This window comes from Fundulus heteroclitus, chromosome 2 (assembly GCF_011125445.2).
Source record: "Fundulus heteroclitus isolate FHET01 chromosome 2, MU-UCD_Fhet_4.1, whole genome shotgun sequence".
Taxonomy (NCBI): Eukaryota; Metazoa; Chordata; class Actinopteri; order Cyprinodontiformes; family Fundulidae; genus Fundulus; species Fundulus heteroclitus.
In genome coordinates this window covers 32,315,550-32,334,303 of record NC_046362.1, presented here as the reverse complement: position 1 = coordinate 32,334,303, position 18,754 = coordinate 32,315,550, and the positions used below count along the sequence as shown (strand labels likewise).

The 18,754-nt window shown below is 41.0% G+C and overlaps 1 protein-coding gene across 1 annotated transcript in view; it reads left to right on the top strand.

Moving 5' to 3' along the window:
- The window catches only part of LOC105929617 (receptor-type tyrosine-protein phosphatase beta), a 45,577-nt gene extending 27,738 nt beyond the window's left edge, over positions 1 to 17,839 (top strand). Inside the window, 17 exon segments of the mRNA XM_036125343.1 lie at positions 2,782 to 3,072; positions 5,354 to 5,632; positions 5,713 to 5,856; positions 7,216 to 7,286; positions 7,288 to 7,484; positions 9,045 to 9,157; positions 9,284 to 9,389; positions 9,532 to 9,609; positions 10,521 to 10,538; positions 10,623 to 10,704; positions 12,520 to 12,610; positions 12,693 to 12,769; positions 13,695 to 13,829; positions 13,945 to 14,067; positions 14,162 to 14,325; positions 14,502 to 14,637; positions 17,170 to 17,839. Coding sequence (XP_035981236.1) covers positions 2,782 to 3,072; positions 5,354 to 5,632; positions 5,713 to 5,856; positions 7,216 to 7,286; positions 7,288 to 7,484; positions 9,045 to 9,157; positions 9,284 to 9,389; positions 9,532 to 9,609; positions 10,521 to 10,538; positions 10,623 to 10,704; positions 12,520 to 12,610; positions 12,693 to 12,769; positions 13,695 to 13,829; positions 13,945 to 14,067; positions 14,162 to 14,325; positions 14,502 to 14,637; positions 17,170 to 17,271 — 2,207 coding nt within the window. The 3' untranslated portion in view covers positions 17,272 to 17,839.
- The last annotated feature ends 915 nt before the right edge of the window (positions 17,840 to 18,754 follow it).

Sequence of the window (18,754 nt, the reverse complement as noted above, 5' to 3'; positions counted from 1 at the left end):
TGGCCCTCACACCTTCTGCTGCCGTCTTCTCTCCACAGCTGCGGCTTGATTTAACACCCGGCTACAACATTTGCATATTCATACTTTCATAAACATCAACAGCGTTGACTTGATAATGCTCACTTTCCAAACTTCAGTTCCATCTGAAACCGGCGACTCTCCTCTTCTTGCCTTACCTCCAGGTTAGGACAAAATGGGGGCAAAAAAAAACAACAACAAGACCTCTTGGCAAAAAACCCCACCAGTTTATTAAAACAAGAACGTGCAGATTTAATAGTTTGCATAAACAAAGCTTTTCCAAAGCGCGACCAGAACAGAACGGAACGAGGAGCAGCCAGGTTTAAACGAGGGGCTCGCTGGGACTGGTCCAGACCGCTCTCACTGTACCAGAGACATGATAGGTTCAGTGGGGCACAAAAACTCAACACCTGTTAGCAGCAACAAATGTTTTTCTGTGATTAATACAACCTGACTTTGATATATTTTAAATGAAGATAAATTAGCATAAACAAACACACTAGAAAATCCATTTCATATGAGCTAAATTAGGGCTGGACTATAATTCAATAACGATAGACGTATATCGATGATAGAAAAAAAAGGTCACTAAGAAGCTCAATAGAAAAACAGTTTTCCTTCCTTTTTGCATTCTAGCAATGTAGATTAATATCACATCATTACATCCTCCCAACCAATCACAACGCAGACCCAGGAAGCTCCGCCCCCCTTCAAAGAGTTCAGAGAGCATGCGCTCTTTATTCTTTGTTAAAAACTTGCAGTTTTGGTAAAAAGTTGGTTGAATAAAGGGTTGAGTTTGAATTGTGTGTTCTGTATCTAAAAATAAGTCACTAAACAACAGTATAAAACGGCCAGGGCTGCACTTAAAATATATGTTTTGAATTTGTTGATAATTATCAAATCGATAAAATTCCATTTTATCGATATGCTTTTTTTCCTATATTGTCCAGCCCTAAGCTAAATGTCATTTAATTTTTATACATAAATATACAAATAAAGGCTCACTCATAATGTTAATTTATTGAACACAAACAATTCACATCAATTGTTTAATGAGCTAGCAAGACCAACCAACATTAGATGGTCGCACACTTTCCGGCAGACCGTAAACGTAATGTGTGCATTTCCAGTATTTTGATTGGATGATTGGACGATCCGAGCTTGGGGCCGTATAATTGGTGCCCCACAGCTGTCTACTGAGAGCGTGTTGGGCATGCGCTCTGTGATTTTAGATGTTCATCATTAAACAAGCGTTGGTGGACCGGCCCCGATATCAAGGCACCTCAAGAGGATTTAATCTATGAGCTTTTCAGTTTTCTGGCAGACTTAAGACCCGTTTACACTACACTTTTTTAACCGAGCCGAGACCAGTCCGAGCTCGATAACCGAGATAACTCTTGTGTGTAAAAGGTCAGCAGACTGAACCGCTAAACATAACCGGACCGCGCTAACTGCAGACCAGTTCCCTAGTAGGTCTCGGACTGTTTTTTTTTCTGGCCCGGTTTTCTGATAAAGAGCGCATGAGCAGACCGCGTCATCCCCTTACAGTCAGCTGAATGTCCGCGGTTTTTCCGCCAGTCTGGCTGCACGTCCCGATTCACAATCCATTCAGACAAATTTCAGACATTCCTAATAATACTAGCTTCCTTACCGTGCCACACGGTTTCCAGAGATGATTCTGCTTAGCAGCGTGATGAACCTCAGCGTCTGTCGTTGTTTCCTTCGTCTGTAAATCCTTATTAGACGTTCGTTTGTTTTATCCACTTCCTAAAAGCCGACTCTCTCAAGTAAATTCACCAATGGTTGCCTTCTTCGCCTGACTCTCCGCAAACACCGAAATATCACAATATCAAGCATAACTTCCTGAATGTTACAGGCGCCGCCGTTTTGTTTTGCTGCTTCCGCCTTCAATCCCAGAGAGCGGTAGTACCGCAGATCGCCACTAGGAGGCGAGGAGCAACCAAGGAACCGGGATAGTGTGGTGTGTAAACGGTTGTTATAGCTCGGTTAACTGATCCGAGCTCAGACTGGTCTCGGCTCGGCTCGGTTAAAAAAGTGTAGTATAAACGGGCCTTTAGATATCAGTGTTGTAGTACTCGAGTCCGAGTCATTAGCTAAATTTAGAGACTCGTGACTTGACTTGGACTTGAGCACTGATGACTCGAACTTGGTCTCGGACTCCTACATTCAGATCATTCTGACTCGGAAATTGAGAAAAACACTCGACTTTTCTTTATATCATTAGGCTATAATTTTAATATATCATTAGAATATTATTTGGTGTATGATTTAAATATCTAAATTATTAGTGCAATGTGGTGGAGTGTGTTTTTTTTTTAATTTAAAAACATGTAGGCTATGCTTACTTTAGTGCGGAACTTGGACTCGACTTGGATCAATAGTGACTCGACTCGGACTTGACTCGGATTTTTTTTAATGACTTGGACTTGACTCGGACTTGAACACTGGAGACTCGAACCTGGACTCGGACTCGAGGCATAGTGACTTGACTACAACACTGTTAGATATACAGACACAAATGTTTATAACAGAATGTTATTGGTAAGGGAATTGGTCTTTTTTACAGTATTGTTCATATAGAACGATCAGGTCCGTCTGTTTATTGTGAACATAGAGCTCCACAGCGACATGTGGTGGGAAGCAGGGAAAGACAGGAAGCGACACGTTTTTCATAAAGCGGTGACTTTCTTTACCTCAAAGTGATTGTCGAGTTTTAAAACGTGTCGTGTAACATCCCACCAGCTCCCAAGCCACCTTCCTCCTTCCTGTTCGGGGGAGTCACCAACACCTCCCTGGAGATCACCTGGAGTGGTCCAGTAGGTTCTGACTATGACGACTTCGACCTGCAGTGGACCCCTAAGGACCAGCTGTCGGTCATCAACCCGTACCACAGTCGGACGTCCGGCAGCCGCATCCTGAGGGGGATGTTCCCTGGACGGCGGTACACCTTCACCCTTCGAACCGTCAGCGGGACCACGCAGCCCGGGGACACGCCCACCTACAGCACCCCCATCCAGAAGAGTATCCGAACCAGTAGGTGGCAGCGTCTCACCTCTTCTTCTTCTTCTTCTCTTTTTTTTTTAATGGCGGTTGGCAAACAACTTATAGGTGCATAACCACTGAGCTACATTATACACTGGAGTGCTGATTTTGCCGAAAAACTGAAGTCACTGGCCGCCATCTTGCTACTCCCTACTCTCACAGATTCTCATAGGATTTGGTTGCAACAACAAGCAACAACAAAACGTTTCATAGGTAATTCTACAGTCAGTGGATGTACTAACACTATCAACTACTAGGAAATTAGGTGCTGAAATATTTTACATGTTATTCATATTAAATATATGTATATGTGTATATAAGTATGTGTATATGTATATATGTATATATATGTATACACATATGTAAATATATGTTTTTGTATATTGTTATTTATATATTTATAAATGTTAAATATGTATATTTAAATGAATAAAATGCAAAATATTTCCGCACATGACTTTCTCAGAATATAACATAAAAGAATATGGCATTTGACATTTTAAAAGTTTTAAGCCCTCCTTGAACATGAGAAAATCCTCGTTATTCGATGCTGTAGCGCACATATTCCCTAGTTACTGGGGGAAAATAGGGAGTACCAATATGGCGGCTGGTGGCTTCAAAGCGACTCGTTCTAATAGCGGGCGATTAGCACTCCAGTGTATAATATAGCTCAGTGTTATAGGTGCATAACCACCACCTTCCAGAGTGGAGTATGGATCAGACAATCTATTATATTCTCTCTAAAACACCCGTTCTTCTTAGAAAACTAAAAAATACTCCCAAAAACTACATCCCCAGATGACCTCTGAAACAATTCCCTTGTATCTAATTTATTTTTATTCCTGCCTAATTCTCTACACAACATCTCTCTTTCTTGAGTATATTTATTACATTCTAAAAAAATGTGTTGGACTGTTTCTAATTTTCCACAATTACAACACCCTGTATTATGCTTATTAATTATTTTAAGTGTACTATTTAATCCTGCAGGTCCAAATCTTATCCTAGATATATCTTCTTCTGTTTTAATTCTATTACATTTTCTCAATTCTCCGATATTTTTTTGAATGCTATAATAAAACCTAGCATTCCCTCCTTTATCCCACTGTTCTTGCCATTTCTTCTTGAAATACATTTTAATTATATTCTTTACTTCATTTTTACTTATTTTAAAGCGTCTCACCTCTAATTCAAATCCTCAACTTGTCTCAGAATCTCAAGTAATTTGACTTTATTTGTACATCGCAGATGTAAAATCTGTGTTTTCAAAAAAGGAGATTTTTGTAGGGGTGTTTATGAGGGGATGATTTTGGAGTGTTTAAGGCAGGGGTGTCAAACTCATTTTGGTTTAGGGGCCGCATTCAGCTTAATCTGATCTCAAGAGGGCCACACGAGTAAACTCATTGCAAGATTAAATAGAACTAATAAATGTGGATTTGTTGTTGATTTTTATATTAAATTAATTTCACTTTTACACAATAGATTATGAATAACCTCAGCGTTTTTAAGAAAAGTATGTGCAATTTCAACAATACTTTTACTCAGTTAAACATTTACTTGTGCATTATGCATAAGAACTGATCACAGTGATTGTACAATGTTGCAAAACATTTATTCACATTTTCTGGAACTTAAAAACACTGTCCTGCATTACAAAATACATCAAACAGATAAAAATTAAGAAATTATTTACATTTTTCCACACCTGAAGCTTAATTTGCTAATTAAAACACAGAGCCCCTTGTGGACAATATAGGAACTGCAGATTTTCAATTAAACGAAGTACATATTTATTTTCAATAATTGTTTTATCATTCTCTTCCTTTTATCTCCTCTTTCTTTCACTTTTTCTTTTTTTTCTTGTTCTTCCTTTCCTCTCCTACTTTCCCACTGTAGTGTCCATATCATTTGAGAAATTCCCCGCATGAATCATAATAAAACTATTCACATTCATAAATCACTATGGCTAAAAGCAGTACTGCTCCAATTGTGAAAGTCAAATCTGATGAGCTCTTTTTGGCATTAAGACAACAAATCTTATTGCCACATTGCCAGACAGGACACTGTAAAAAAAAAAAAAAAAAATTATATATATTTTTTAATAATGATAATGCATTTAGCCACCGGATCCGGCCCGCCGAACAATTTAGTCCGGCCCGCATGTTTGACACCCCTGGTTTAAGGTCTAGTTTTCAGATTAATAGCAATATCCTGATCTTTTTTCATGTAAAAGGATGCAGCATCAGATAATCTGAGGGTCTCACTCCTGCAGAGCCAGAGCGAGTCCACGGCCTCCACTGTCGACCTCAGAGCTCCACCTCCATCTCCTGCTCCTGGGGAACGCCGCAGGCCGACTACGACTCCTACGCCATCGAATGTCTCCACCAGGACACTCACACCCTCGTCTACTCTCGGCGTACCGGTCGAGAGTCCACCAGTTACGTCATCACCCAGCTGGAGCCCCACAAGCGTTACACCGTCTCCGTGAAGGTGATCTCTGACGGGACGACCAGCGAGAAGGCAGAGGACAGCGTGGTCACCATGATCGACCGTAAGAACGGATCAGTGTTGACTCGTGTCTGCTGGACGGAGGGTGGATGGGCTAACCAGGTTCGGTTTGGGTTTCTGTAGGTCCTCCTCTGCCCGCACCGACCACCCGGGTCAGTGACGCTTTGGTCACCAAGTCGTCTATCTTATTCCAGTTTAACTGCAGCTGGTTCAGTGACGTCAACGGAGCTGTGAGGTTCTTCACTGTGGTTGTGGCTGAATCTGAAGGTGAGCGGCGCCAACGAGTCCCAGATAGGGTTCTCAGACCGACAGGGCGTTACGTAACCTTCAGGGGGTCCATATATTATTTAGCTGTCTTGGTCCTGATCTGTTCTGGGTCAGTTTGATAATAAGAATTTCTACCCTGTAGTTTTAGTTGAATCTTGATTATTCAAATTCAAATTCAATTCAAAAATACTTTATTTATCCCAGAGGGAAATTAAATATAGTTATATGTAACATATAATTTAAAATACTCATAAATACGGTGGCCCTGAAGTCCAAACCACACCAACAAATCTCTGAACACCACTATAAATAAAAAAAAAACACAATGACCTATTCAAAACCACGACATCTTAAAAAACCCAACCACATTAACTAAGCACATGTACAAATTAAAACATACAACATGTTAAGAATTACAGAAGCATATTCAAAGCCGTAATATTTTGTAAAACACAACATTAACTTGAAACAAATACAAATTAAAAAAACGCAACAAAATATTGAAATACACAATAATATTTCTAAAAGACAGGACAACAAATGAAAAACACCACGACATATTCAAAACCACATCCTAAAAAACACAAATTAAAAAACACAATGACCTATTCAAAACCACGACAACATCTTAAAAAACACAACGACATTAACTAAGCACATGTACAAATTAAAAAATACAACATATTAAGAATTACAGCGGCATATTCAAAACTGCAATATTGTGAAAAACACAACATTAACTTGAAACAAATACAAATTTAAAAAAACGCAACAAAATATTGAAATACGCAATAACATTTTTAATAGACAGGACAACAAATAAAAAACACCACGACATCCTAAAAAACACATTAACTTGAAACAAATACAAATTAAACAACACAACGACATTAACTAAGCACATGTACGAATAAAAAAAAACACATATTAAGAATTGCAGCAACATGTTCAAAACCACAACAATATGTTGAAAAACACATTGACTTGAAAAAAATAAAAATAAAAATAACACAACTAAATATTACAAAAACACAATAATATTTAAAAAAAACAGGACAACAAATAAAAAACACAACATATAAAAAGATTACAACAACATTTTCAAACCTACAACAGCTTAGGTTAATGTCCTTGTGTTTTTTTAAGCTGTTGTAGGTTTAAAATGTCATTTTTTTTATATGTTGTGTCTTTGTTTCAATGTAATGTTGTTGTGTTTTTCACTTTGTAGCTGTGTTTAGAGATTTGTTGATGTGTTTGGCACTTCAGGGCCTCCGTACTTAAAGGCCTGGCAGATCTGTCCTGCCAATCGAGCCTCATGAGCCTTACTAACACCAGAATCTACCGGCAACCTGTCTGTAGGTGTGGATGACATGCAGCCGGACCGGCACCACCCTCTGCCCTCCTATCTGGACTACAGACACAACAGCTCAGGTGAAATCCTACCAGACCAACTACTTTCCCAGCCTGTGCTCAGACGGCCCAGACAGCAGCACTCGCATCTACAACGTCAGCCTTGGGAGTGGGATGGAGTCTCTGGGGGGTCACTGTGACCACCTGGATCCTGCAGAGTCCAGCAGAGACCTCAACTACTTCTGTGACGGACCGCTGAAGTCAAAGACTTCATACAGGTACTAAACACGTACAAACGGGTCGCACTGACGGTAACTTAGTGTGTCTGTTTGGTGTCTTTGTCTATTACTTTAAAGCAACCGCTAACACATTAAGGGCCGAAACGGGTTTAGTTTGTTGTGAAGAATTTAATTTACCTTGTGGAAACATCTCAGAGCAGTGGCGGTTCTAGACCAAATTTACCAGGGGGGCCAAGGTGGGGCCAGTGTTTTTTCACAGGGGCACAGAACAAAAAAATAAAAAAACAATAAAATGGCAATATTTAAATGTGTAATAATATTAAGTAAACCACTTGTGGCTCTGGAACTGCAGGTTTCAGATACCTGATCTAGCAGTTGTTTAACTTTAGCCGTATTGAGCTGGGGGCAAAGTTTTCAAGGAACATCTTAAGTTTTAAATTCTTTTTAGAGTAAGACTGCATAGGTAAAAAATTATATTGGTCAAAGGGACCAGTCAGTTATGGTTTCTTTACCATTGGAAATAATTATGAGAAGTGTATTTATTATCATGTCTTTAGTACAGGGGCCAGGACCATTTCTACAGGGGCATGGGCCCCTGTTGGCCCCTGTCTAGAACCGCCCCTGTCTCAGAGTCTTTGAGTTTGTGGCACCTTAAAGGTATACTATGCAACCGGGGTTGATTTCCAGCGAGGCTCCCCCCAGAGGGCGAAAGTAAAAGCGCACTGTGGTAAAGATGCTCAGCAGTTCTGGTTTCTCCGTCAAGCCAGGCGCGGTTGTTTTGAGCTTAGCAGACAGGCGAACGCAACGAAAAGTGGAAAAAACGGCAGTACAAACAATGACTAACACAGTGAAGGTATGAACATCAAGCTTCCCGCAGCGCTATCATGGCGAGGCCGCCGCCGCCGCCGCCGCCGCCTCGCCATTTTTATTATTATTATTTTATGATGGCGAGACGCTACCGGCGCCTCGCCAAGCCGTCGCCGCCTCGCCGCCTGGCCGCCTCGCCGCCTCGCCAGTTTTATTATTATTATTATTATTATTATTATTATTATTATTATTTATGTTGGCGAGACGCTACCGCCGCCGCCTCGCCAAGCCGCGGTAGCGTCTCGCCAACATAAAAAAAAAAAAAATAATAATAATAATAATATTAATAATAATAATAATAATAAAACTCGATATGCTTGCATGTTTATTTGACGTTAACACCCGGTTCTTTGTTGTTGCTTTCGCGCGTGCATATAGTGAATGGCAGGGCAAAAACACATGGAGTTCTCGCCGTAAAGCAAGACCGACTCTCGCGGTCTTGCACGAGACTTCTGAGCCTGTGTGTGCGGGCCGAGGGCTCTTGCAATTGCAAGTCCGGTATTTCCCCCACAGACCACCAGGGCAGCCGAGAAAACCTTTGTTCGACCTGAAATGACTCATTTAATCATCCAAAACGGTATGGAACACATTAATTAACTGAAAAAATGTTGCATAGTATGCCTTTAAATTTTCCAGTCGTCTGTTAAAGCTCGATCAGATGAACTCCAGAACCAATGATCCTGCAGAGAGAAATAAAACCCAGGTGGGTTTTCTTTTTCTGCTTCCCCTCAGGATCAGCGTCCGAGCTTTCACTCAGCTGTTTGATGAAGAGACGACAAACTCCAGACTGTCTTCTCCTCTGTTCACCGACACCTTCTGGTCCCTGCCGATCGTCACAGACACAGGTGAGGCCAAAACCCACCGGTTACGTACAATTTAAACATCCTGAGCTCAGGTGGGATATGAATCAGGTGGAGTTGGGTGCTGAAGGTAAAAAGCTGAGAAGCTGGATGAACCTTGTTCTCTCGCAGAACCTCTGAGTGGTGTCATTGAAGGCATCAGTGCCGGACTCTTCCTCATCGTCATGATCGTTGGCATCACTGCTCTGCTCATTTGCAGACAAAAGGCTCGCAAATTGTGAGTATCTGCGTACATACCTGTACACCTGACAGGTAGATGACACTAGATGGTACGATATATAACACCAGACAGGTAACAGAAATATCACACCTGTGTAACGGGTCCAAATAAAAGGTACTGTTGATGCTGTCTCCACCAGGGTGGAGGAGAGACCTATAGTCAGGAGGAGTGTGAGGAGGGAGCGGTCGACAGCAGGAGTCCAGATGGGAGTCAGAGGGTAAGAAACGATCAGTAATCAATCTCATTGGTCTCAACAAAGCAGAATGCAATGCCATCTTTAGCCACTAGATGGTAGTACAATTACAGTAAACAATGGGAAATCACCTACGCTGTCAGAATGCAGAATAAGAACAAAGAAATATAGTAATAGACTTAAAAGTATATATTTTACATTGTAATCGGTTAAATTTCTCAAAGAAGACACCTTCCTGAATATTGATAAGTGATTTTTTTTTTTACATTTATTCCTTGAGAATGCAGATTTCTGTTTGTGGGTTTAACGTTTAAAAATATAATGCTGACATTGTATTAATATTCTAGATTATAACTCTCTAAAATCCCCCTCTGAGTCTAAGAATAACTATATTCAAATGTTTAAGAGATTGTTTCAGTATTTTGTGTAAATAATGTGTTTTGAGATTTCAGCTTCCGTAAAATTTAGCAGAAACCCCGATTTTACAGAAAAAATATTAATTTAAGTTATTAGAGCTGACGTTCTTAGAGGGTTAGAGACAAGCTTTTGTTCTTTTAAAGTCTTCATCACCTGAATTTTGCTTAAGGAATTGCTGCATTTAGGTTATTTTGTTCCATCTCTTATTATTTGGGATTCTTGTTGTATAGATTAGAGGTCTGTAACGTCACGAGATGAAGTCGCAGCCATCTATTTTCTTTAAACAAGTGATCTACTTATTTTTGTAGTCATAAGGTTTGAAACTATGTACTGTTTTTTTATATCACATTATCCCTATCAGCCCCCCCATGTAGGAAAATAACAATGGATGGATGGTTGAATTGATAGATAGGCAGGCATGCCAATCAATCAATTTTATCCTCAATCACTTAATCAGCCCATGTGAACATTTAGCAGATATTTATTAAACTCTAACGCCTCTTCCTCTTGTTCCCCAGCAGCAGGAGAATCTCCAGGTGAGACATTCAGACTGCTTTAGTTTGGCTTTGAATCTTTAGTTATTTCGGTCTCCAGTTGAACATTTTGTTTGCTCTTCTCAGTCCCATCAAGATCATGAACTTTGAGTCTCACTACAACAAACTGCTGGCTGACTCCAGCTATCTCCTGTCTGAGGAGTACGAGGTAAGCCATGTTCCGCTCAGGCAACAATGGACCTCCTTTTTTCACGTTAAGAACCGAGTTAAGTCGGAGGTCTGGATCAGACACTCTGCAGGTAACTTCAGGTCCACCTCAGGGCCGCTTCTATGCTGGAGCGACAGGGGGGCATTATCTCCTAACCTGACTCTCGCCAGACGGATGTCGCTCCGCCTAGCTTCACTCACATCCATCTGGGACATCTCCCATAGAAAGTGATTTCTCTAACCAATTTTATTGTCCAGCCAATCAGCCTTCAATAAAGGCAATTCCTATGGAGGTGTCCCAGATGGATGAGTGAAGCTAGACGGAGCGAAATCCATATGGCTAGAGTCAGGCTAATTACCACCCCCACCCCCCTCCAAAAAAGACAACAAAAGTCCTTGCCCCTTTAATTCAATTCAATTCAATTCAATTTTATTTATATAGCGCCAAATCATGAAACATGTCATCTCAAGGCACTTTACAAAATCAAGTTCAATCATATTATACAGATTGGTCAAAAAATCCCTATATAAGGAAACCAGTTGATTGCATCAAAGTCCCGACAAGCAGCATTCACTCCGTAGAGCCACCGTAAAGCCATTGTACATGGCTTTGCAGCAATCCCTCATACTGAGCAAGCATGAAGCGACAGTGGGAAGAAAAACTCCCCATTAACAGGAAGGAAAACCTCCGGCAGAACTGGGCTCTGTATGAACAGTCATCTGCCTCGACCGACTGGGGTTACAGAAGACAGAGCAGAGACACAACAAGAGAGACAAAAAAGCACAGAAGCACACATTGATCTAGTAATCTGTTCTACATTAGATGGTAGTAGCGGGTGAGCCGTCTTCTCTGGATGATGTCACAGTTAACAGAACGCCAGACCAGGTGTACCTACTATGAAGAAAAAGATCAAATAATCAAATCTACCACAAAAAAAAGAAGCTTTGGTCATTTTTAGGATTATTTAAAAAAATTTTGAGGTTGTTGTTAGTAATTAGGGTTACATTAACTTGAGATCTAAAAATTGCTCAATGGACATCCATAAGATATATGCTATGCAGTTGGTTGTTAAAACTTAGATGAAGGATTTTTTTTTGTATTATTTATTGATTATTTATTATTACTTTTTGTAATAATAAATAACTTTTTGATTCCCACCTTAGTGTGGTCAGGGGGTTTGTGTGCCTCAGTGACCCTAACGGTTATAGCAGCAGGACTGTTGGCTTCAGGGTAGAGGCCTGACTAAAGTGCAGTCTAGCTTACTCTATTTCCATGAAGAAAACACAAATCACCAACTACATAAATCAGTTGGAGTGTAATGATTACACCCCCCCCCCCCTAACATCTCTGCCTGCCCCCTCATATCTGTGTGCCTAGAGCCGGCCCTGGTCCACCTCAGAATCAGAATCAAGTTTAATCACCAAGTAGGTTTGCACTTACAAGGAATTTGACTTGGTGTTGATGGTGCAGACAAAAAATAAGAATACAGTAAAATAAGAAGTAAAAGCATATATACACTCAGCACCTGTTACCTGTCTCTGTATACGTGGTAACCAAAACCTGCTGAGGGCCAGAGTTTCATGTTAGAGAGGCTACTAACCTCTGAAGGAAGCTTCTTCCACAGGGACATTTGTTAAAAGGTTGTTTGAAATCAGTCATCTGATTTACCTGACCGTGTAACAGACCCAGAGTCGGCAACCCTGCTTGACCTACCGCGTGTTTATAGTTAGGGTTAGTTAACGTACCTTGGAGATAACTCATTTAATCTGTAAAACGTGCATTTCAGTTGCGGTTCCTTCGTTTTTTTCTCAACAGGACCTGAAGGACGTCGGCCGTAATCAGCCACTGGACTCGGCTCTGCTGCCAGAGAACCGCGGGAAGAACCGATACAACAACATCCTGCCGTGTGAGTGCCGTCTCCTCCGGCCCGACTGTCCCGCCTGCGTCTTTTTCGTCTCACCGTCTCGTTTATGTCTCTCTCCCTTCAGACGACTCAACGAGGGTCAAGCTGTCCTACGTGGATGACGATCCCTGTTCAGACTACATCAATGCCAGCTACATCCCAGTAAGACGCCCAGCAAAGACTCTCACCTTGTGTAAAAACTCTGCGGTTCCGGCTGGTTTTGAATGGAGTTTTGGACTGGTTCAGAGTTTGAATTAAAACTTGTAGACTTGGTCTGGGACAGGTGTGCTGTCTATTCACTGGATTCTGAATGTTAGTTTTGGTTTAAACTTGGATTTGGACCAAATCATGTAGTTTCTGTGTGAACTTGATCTGGACTGGTTGACTTTGGTGGGATTTTAACTGGGTTTAAACTAGCCGTGGCCTTAGTTTTGGATTATAGTTTAGACCCAGGTTTGGATTGGGTTTAGTCTTGTGTTTCTATGTGGGCAGTGGTTCTGTACTGGTTCTATGTGGTTGTGAGATTTGGACTTGTTGTGGACTTGTGGCTGGCTGTGGTGTAGGGATTGGATCTGTTGGGACCTGAGGAGGTTGGCTTAGCGTGGACTGTTTGTGGCACTAGTTTTGGACTTTGGTTTGGAGCAGTTTTCATCCATTAATTGTTGTCCAAACAGAATCTTACTCATTGCATGTTGTTTTTGGTGGGATTTGGACTTTTTCCTGGGGATTAAACGGGTTCAGTTTTGGGCTTTGGTTTATATCTGAAGTTTTGGACTGGTTGTTGACTTTGTTTACCCGGCTTGTCTCAGGATTGGACCTTAGGTTGGGCTGGTTTTGGGGCAGAACTCCAGATTGAGGCAGACCTGGTCCTGAAAATGCCCTGAAGTGTAAACAGGAAGTTTTATTCTGTCATCTGAAATGTCTCATTACCTCCACACAATGTAGCCTGTTTGGACTCTGCGTTTTTTTTTTACGTTTGTTTTTTGCAGATACAGAGAATAATCTCATTTTTTTTTTTTCAAAGCTGTTTTTCTTCCACCTAGAAGTTAAACAGAATTTATTGTTCTGGTTCTCTTTGTGTTTTTAGGGCAACAATTTCCGCCGGGAGTACATCGCCACGCAGGGTCCTCTTCCTGGAACCAAGGACGACTTCTGGAAGATGGTATGGGAGCAGAACGTCCATAATGTGGTCATGGTCACCCAGTGTGTGGAGAAAGGCAGGGTGAGTCCGCGGCGACCCACCGTCGGTGGTTCTGAGTCTGAAAGAGTTTCTGGGAATCTCCTCTGACCCGCTGTGGTTCAAAGGTTTGGTGTTTTCTCTCCGCTTCTCCATCCAGGTGAAGTGTGATCACTACTGGCCGTTTGATCAGGATCCTCTGTACTACGGAGACCTCATAGTTCAGATGCTGTCAGAGTCGGTTCTGCCAGAGTGGACCATCCGAGAGTTCAGAATCTGCAGTGTATGTTTTTCCCGATTGCTGAAGCCGCTTCGTTTTCTTGGTTTTCTGTCATAGAATAAAGTCAGATAACGGTCTGGCGTTCCTGTGTGTTCAGGAGCAGCAGCTCAGCTTCGTCCGCCTCGTTCGGCAGTTTCACTACACAGTGTGGCCCGACCACGGCGTCCCAGAGAGCACCCAGTCGCTCATCCAGTTTGTTCGGACCGTCCGAGACTACGTCAACAGGACCCCTGGTTCTGGTCCCACCGTGGTCCACTGCAGGTAAGAAAAACGCTCTGGACGGCTTCACCAAAGAAGCACGCTTTTATCTTGATGTTTTGTCTCTCAGTAGCAGCGAACATCTCACAGGTCCACGCCTGAGCGTTACACTGAGACTTTTCTGTTCCTGCTGCTGTTCCATTACTTTTTAACCGGGTCTGCTGCGTGTTTTTTTTTAGTGCTGGTGTGGGCCGAACCGGAACCTTCATCGTCCTGGATCGAGTGCTGCAGCAGCTGGACACAAGGGACACGGCGGACATATACGGCGTCGTCTTCGACCTGCGTCTCCACCGATCACACATGGTGCAGACTGAGGTGGGTCCGATCCTCATAATTAAATGGAAACTAAAACCGCCAGATGAGAACGTTCAGAAAAAAAGGATATTTGTTACAGAGAGTTTACCAGCACTTTGAATCGTCTTGTTACTAAAAATGTTCTATATAAATAAATGTGCCTTGCCTACTAACTGAGGACTGAGGCTGTTCTTGGTTTAAAGGAGCGACATCTTCTTCTAGGAGGTTTAACAGCTTTTGAGGAGGCGAAGATGGATCTCTGAAAATACTCACGGTTTCCACACATCTCCATTCAGTGAGAGAACATGAGCTCACCTCAATATGTATAAATTTCTTACCTCAGAAGACATCACACCTCTGAAAAAAAAAGGACATCACTTTCATAACAATGGTGTCATTTCAACTTATCGCCAGAGGGGGCAGACATCTGCAAAAAAACACTATGCTCCTTTAACTTTTCTGTTTTCTTTATATTTACTCTGAACCTTTTATGTTTAATGTCTAATATAGTACCAATTATTTTAAATTTGTAGAGTGTGTTTTATAATATACCGAAATTACAAAATTTTCCAGGTGTATCTTTTTACATGGTGCGCCATAATTCGGCTGTGAAGAATTACAGCTTGTGATTCAACAAATACAGCCATTGTAATTAAATAAGCGTGGACTAAAACAGAAAATGCCTAGATGGACTATTTCTATTTTTAAGTCCATTACCTGGTCATCTGTGCCTCCTGTGTTCTCTCTCCCTCTCTTTGGTCCCTTACTTTTTGTTCTCTCTCCCTCTCTGCTGCCCTTCCTCCCTCATCGCCTTGGTCACCTGTTCTGCTATCAGACTCTTCAACCTGACATTAAAAAAAGCTCAGTTGGTGTAGAAATGTCTCACCAAAAAGTTGTAAAGAATTTAAGAAAACTGGAAAGATTGCAAGTTAACTTCTGCACCACTGCATGCCCTCCAGTCATGCTCGCGTAGATTATTCAGTTGTGTTCACCTTTTTCGTAGTCAGAAGCTGCTGCATTTAGAGATTATTTGGTTTTACTAATGATCATCATTCTTAATAAATTACTTGACGAGGAGGGCTCTGTCTGTCGCCTGCTTCTCACACACATTATGTCTCTCAGCTAAGGATTTGCTCCGTCGTCCTCCTTTCCCTCTGACTGCACCTGGACCTCTGTAATCTCTCTGTTCTCTGTTCTGTTGCATGCTGTGTTTTTTACACTAGCTAATGGATGCTAACCTGCATTGATAAACATTAATGGCTACATTGCCTCCTACCTGGCTCTGGATGGACATGATTCGCCTGCGATTGCTCTCCTGCTGCACTTGTTCTAGTTTCAACCTCAGATTTATTTTTATTTTTATATTTACTCATAAAATCCCTTAAGCCTCTGCTTTGATCTTCTCTTCTTTGCTTTTCTTTCATGTGCACCAGACTTCTGAAAACCAGACCTTCTGAAATTTTACTTGGGCAGCTAAATAAACTTCAAAAGTCGCCTTAATGGCCAAACCGTTTTTATGTTGGGGTGGGGGTATTTCTGTGTCCTTATTAAAACAAACTAACAAACTAAATATAGAAATATGAATAAAAAATTATTATTAACTCAAATATTGAATATTTTTTCACATAAATAAACGACATTTTGAAAATGCATTCCTGCCTATAATTTAACGTCAGAGCCCCAGTTCTGGATCCGGGACAATCGCAACGTTTGTCCCCCCCGACAGCAGACGTGCTCAGTGAATAACTAAATTAAATGCTACACCAGTGGTCTGTTATTCCAGTCCTCGGGGACATCTGTTCTGGAAGTTTTAGATCTGTCCTTGTTTGCAGCACAGCTGGTTTAAATGAATAGATCATAAACAGGCTTCTGCAGAACTTAACGAGACACTGAACCAGTAGCTGGAGCAGTTTAATCGGGTTTGTTGGAGCACGGAAACATCCAAAACATTCAGGATACCGACCCTTTAGGCCTGCATTTTCACAGCACAGAATGACAACTACTTCATTTATTAATTATTGCAACTGAACTGACTGAAATCTGACAAATTGTTAAATTGCTGAAGAGGATATTTTGGTAGGAGGTTCCTATTATTTTTAGGAAAGTGATACCAAAATGGCACCAGAGGAGGAGCATTCCCCTCTACCTTCAAGAATCTAGATCTGCCCACAGCCTGGACCATTTTAAATTGCTTCTTAAAACTTATTTTTATTCTTTGGCATTTAATTAAAGTAGTGTTTGATACTTTGTTTTTATTCATTTGTGTTGTTGTCACTCTTGTAAAGCACTTTGGTGCAGTTCTATGCCTGTTTTAAAGTGCTATATAAATAAATTTGACATTGACATTGACATTGACATCTATGGAGGACTCCCTTCATCAAAAAGCATTTCCTCTCTGAACACCTCCAACACTCCAACACCACCATCTTTCTGTGACTTGGGACTTCTCTACTAGTCCTGCTGGTACTCCAGCCCTCCCCACAGCTCTGTTCTGGTGTTTTGAAAGGGCTTTACGTTGAAATGATCTCTAACAGATCCCTCTGCTCCCACCAGGGTCAGTACCTGTACCTGCATCAGTGCATTCGGGATGTCCTCAGAGCCCGGAAGCTGCGCTGTGAGCAGGAGAGCCTCGTCCACCCCGTCCTACGAATGTGAATCCCAGCTGGCAGAGAGGTGAGCGAGCCAGCAGTCGCGGTGTGGCTTTTCAACGAGCGTCAGAGAAATCACTAATCGGAAATGTTGATCCCTTCCCACAGAGACACTGTGATTGTACTGCCTACGGAGAGACTGTTGAGCTTTACAGAGAAACACAGCCATTTATTTTTCTATCAATGTTCATATTTTATTCTGCAGATTTATGATAATTTATGTAACGTGAACTGGAGCGTGTCTGTGATTGTACACTGTGTGTTTCTGTGTCACGGTGAAGCTGTGGGTGGAAACAGCCTCGGGAGACTGAACGTTTTTGATCAGCCTTGATCGCCAGTGCACACTCGGACAGCTAAAGATCTGTTCAGACTGCAGCAGAGTCAGCTCCTCGTCACACATGTATTTACAGATGAACAACCGTACCTGTATGTTACCTGTTCATCTGCTTCTGCCTTAACCCGTACCTGGAGATCTGCTTGTTGTAGCCATACCTGTACCTGTACAAGTTCTGTACCTGTACCTAAACATACCTGTCTGTGAACAGCTCATTAAACACACAGCACGTGTACAAATACCTGATTTCTGTGTTTATTGATCAAAATTGATAGCTACTCAGCATCAGTCAAAAGCATGTAAAAAAAAAAAAAACTTTTGCAAAGCTACAAAATGCTTCAACTTTGCTGTAGCAACTCTGTAACAATCTAATAACGACACTGCAACGACTACATAACACCTCTGAAACAATGGTGCAAAATGGGCATGACAACATGAATAACATTGACTTAACACAACAAGAACATGGCAAAAATGCAGCAACATTGCTCTGACAATTTTACATAAAGACTTCTTCAACATTGCAGTTTTCCTAAAAAAACAAACAAAAAAAAAAACATACAACCATGCAACCAAAGTGCAAACATGCAAAGAAATTACCCAACAACGCTGCAAAAATAGTATATCACCACTGTGACAACACTGTAACAACTGTAAGAATCCTACAACACTTTAAATGTTCCTTAATGGTAGTATAACAACCCTGCAAAAATGCTGTACCAACTATGCAACAACACTTCAGTAGCACGGGAAAAAAAAATGTGTAACAGCACTAGAACAATCCTGCAATAAGCGAAAATAATCCAACAGCACAGTCACAACACTGCATCAAATAAAGCAAAAACAGTAAAAAAAAAATTTAACAACACTGCATCAAATAAAGCAAAAACAATAAAAACATGTAACAACATTGCAACAAATAAAGCAAAAACAATAAAAAATGTAACATTACATCAAATAAAGCAAAAACAATGAAAACTATGTAACACTGCATCAAATAAAGCAAAAACAATAAAAAAAATGTAACGACATTGCATCAAATAAAGCAAAAACAATAAAAATATGTAAACACTGTAAAACCATTGTAACAATACTTTAATGTTACTCTAACAAGGTTTTAATTACGCTGCATTAATACAACAGTCCAGGAAAAATG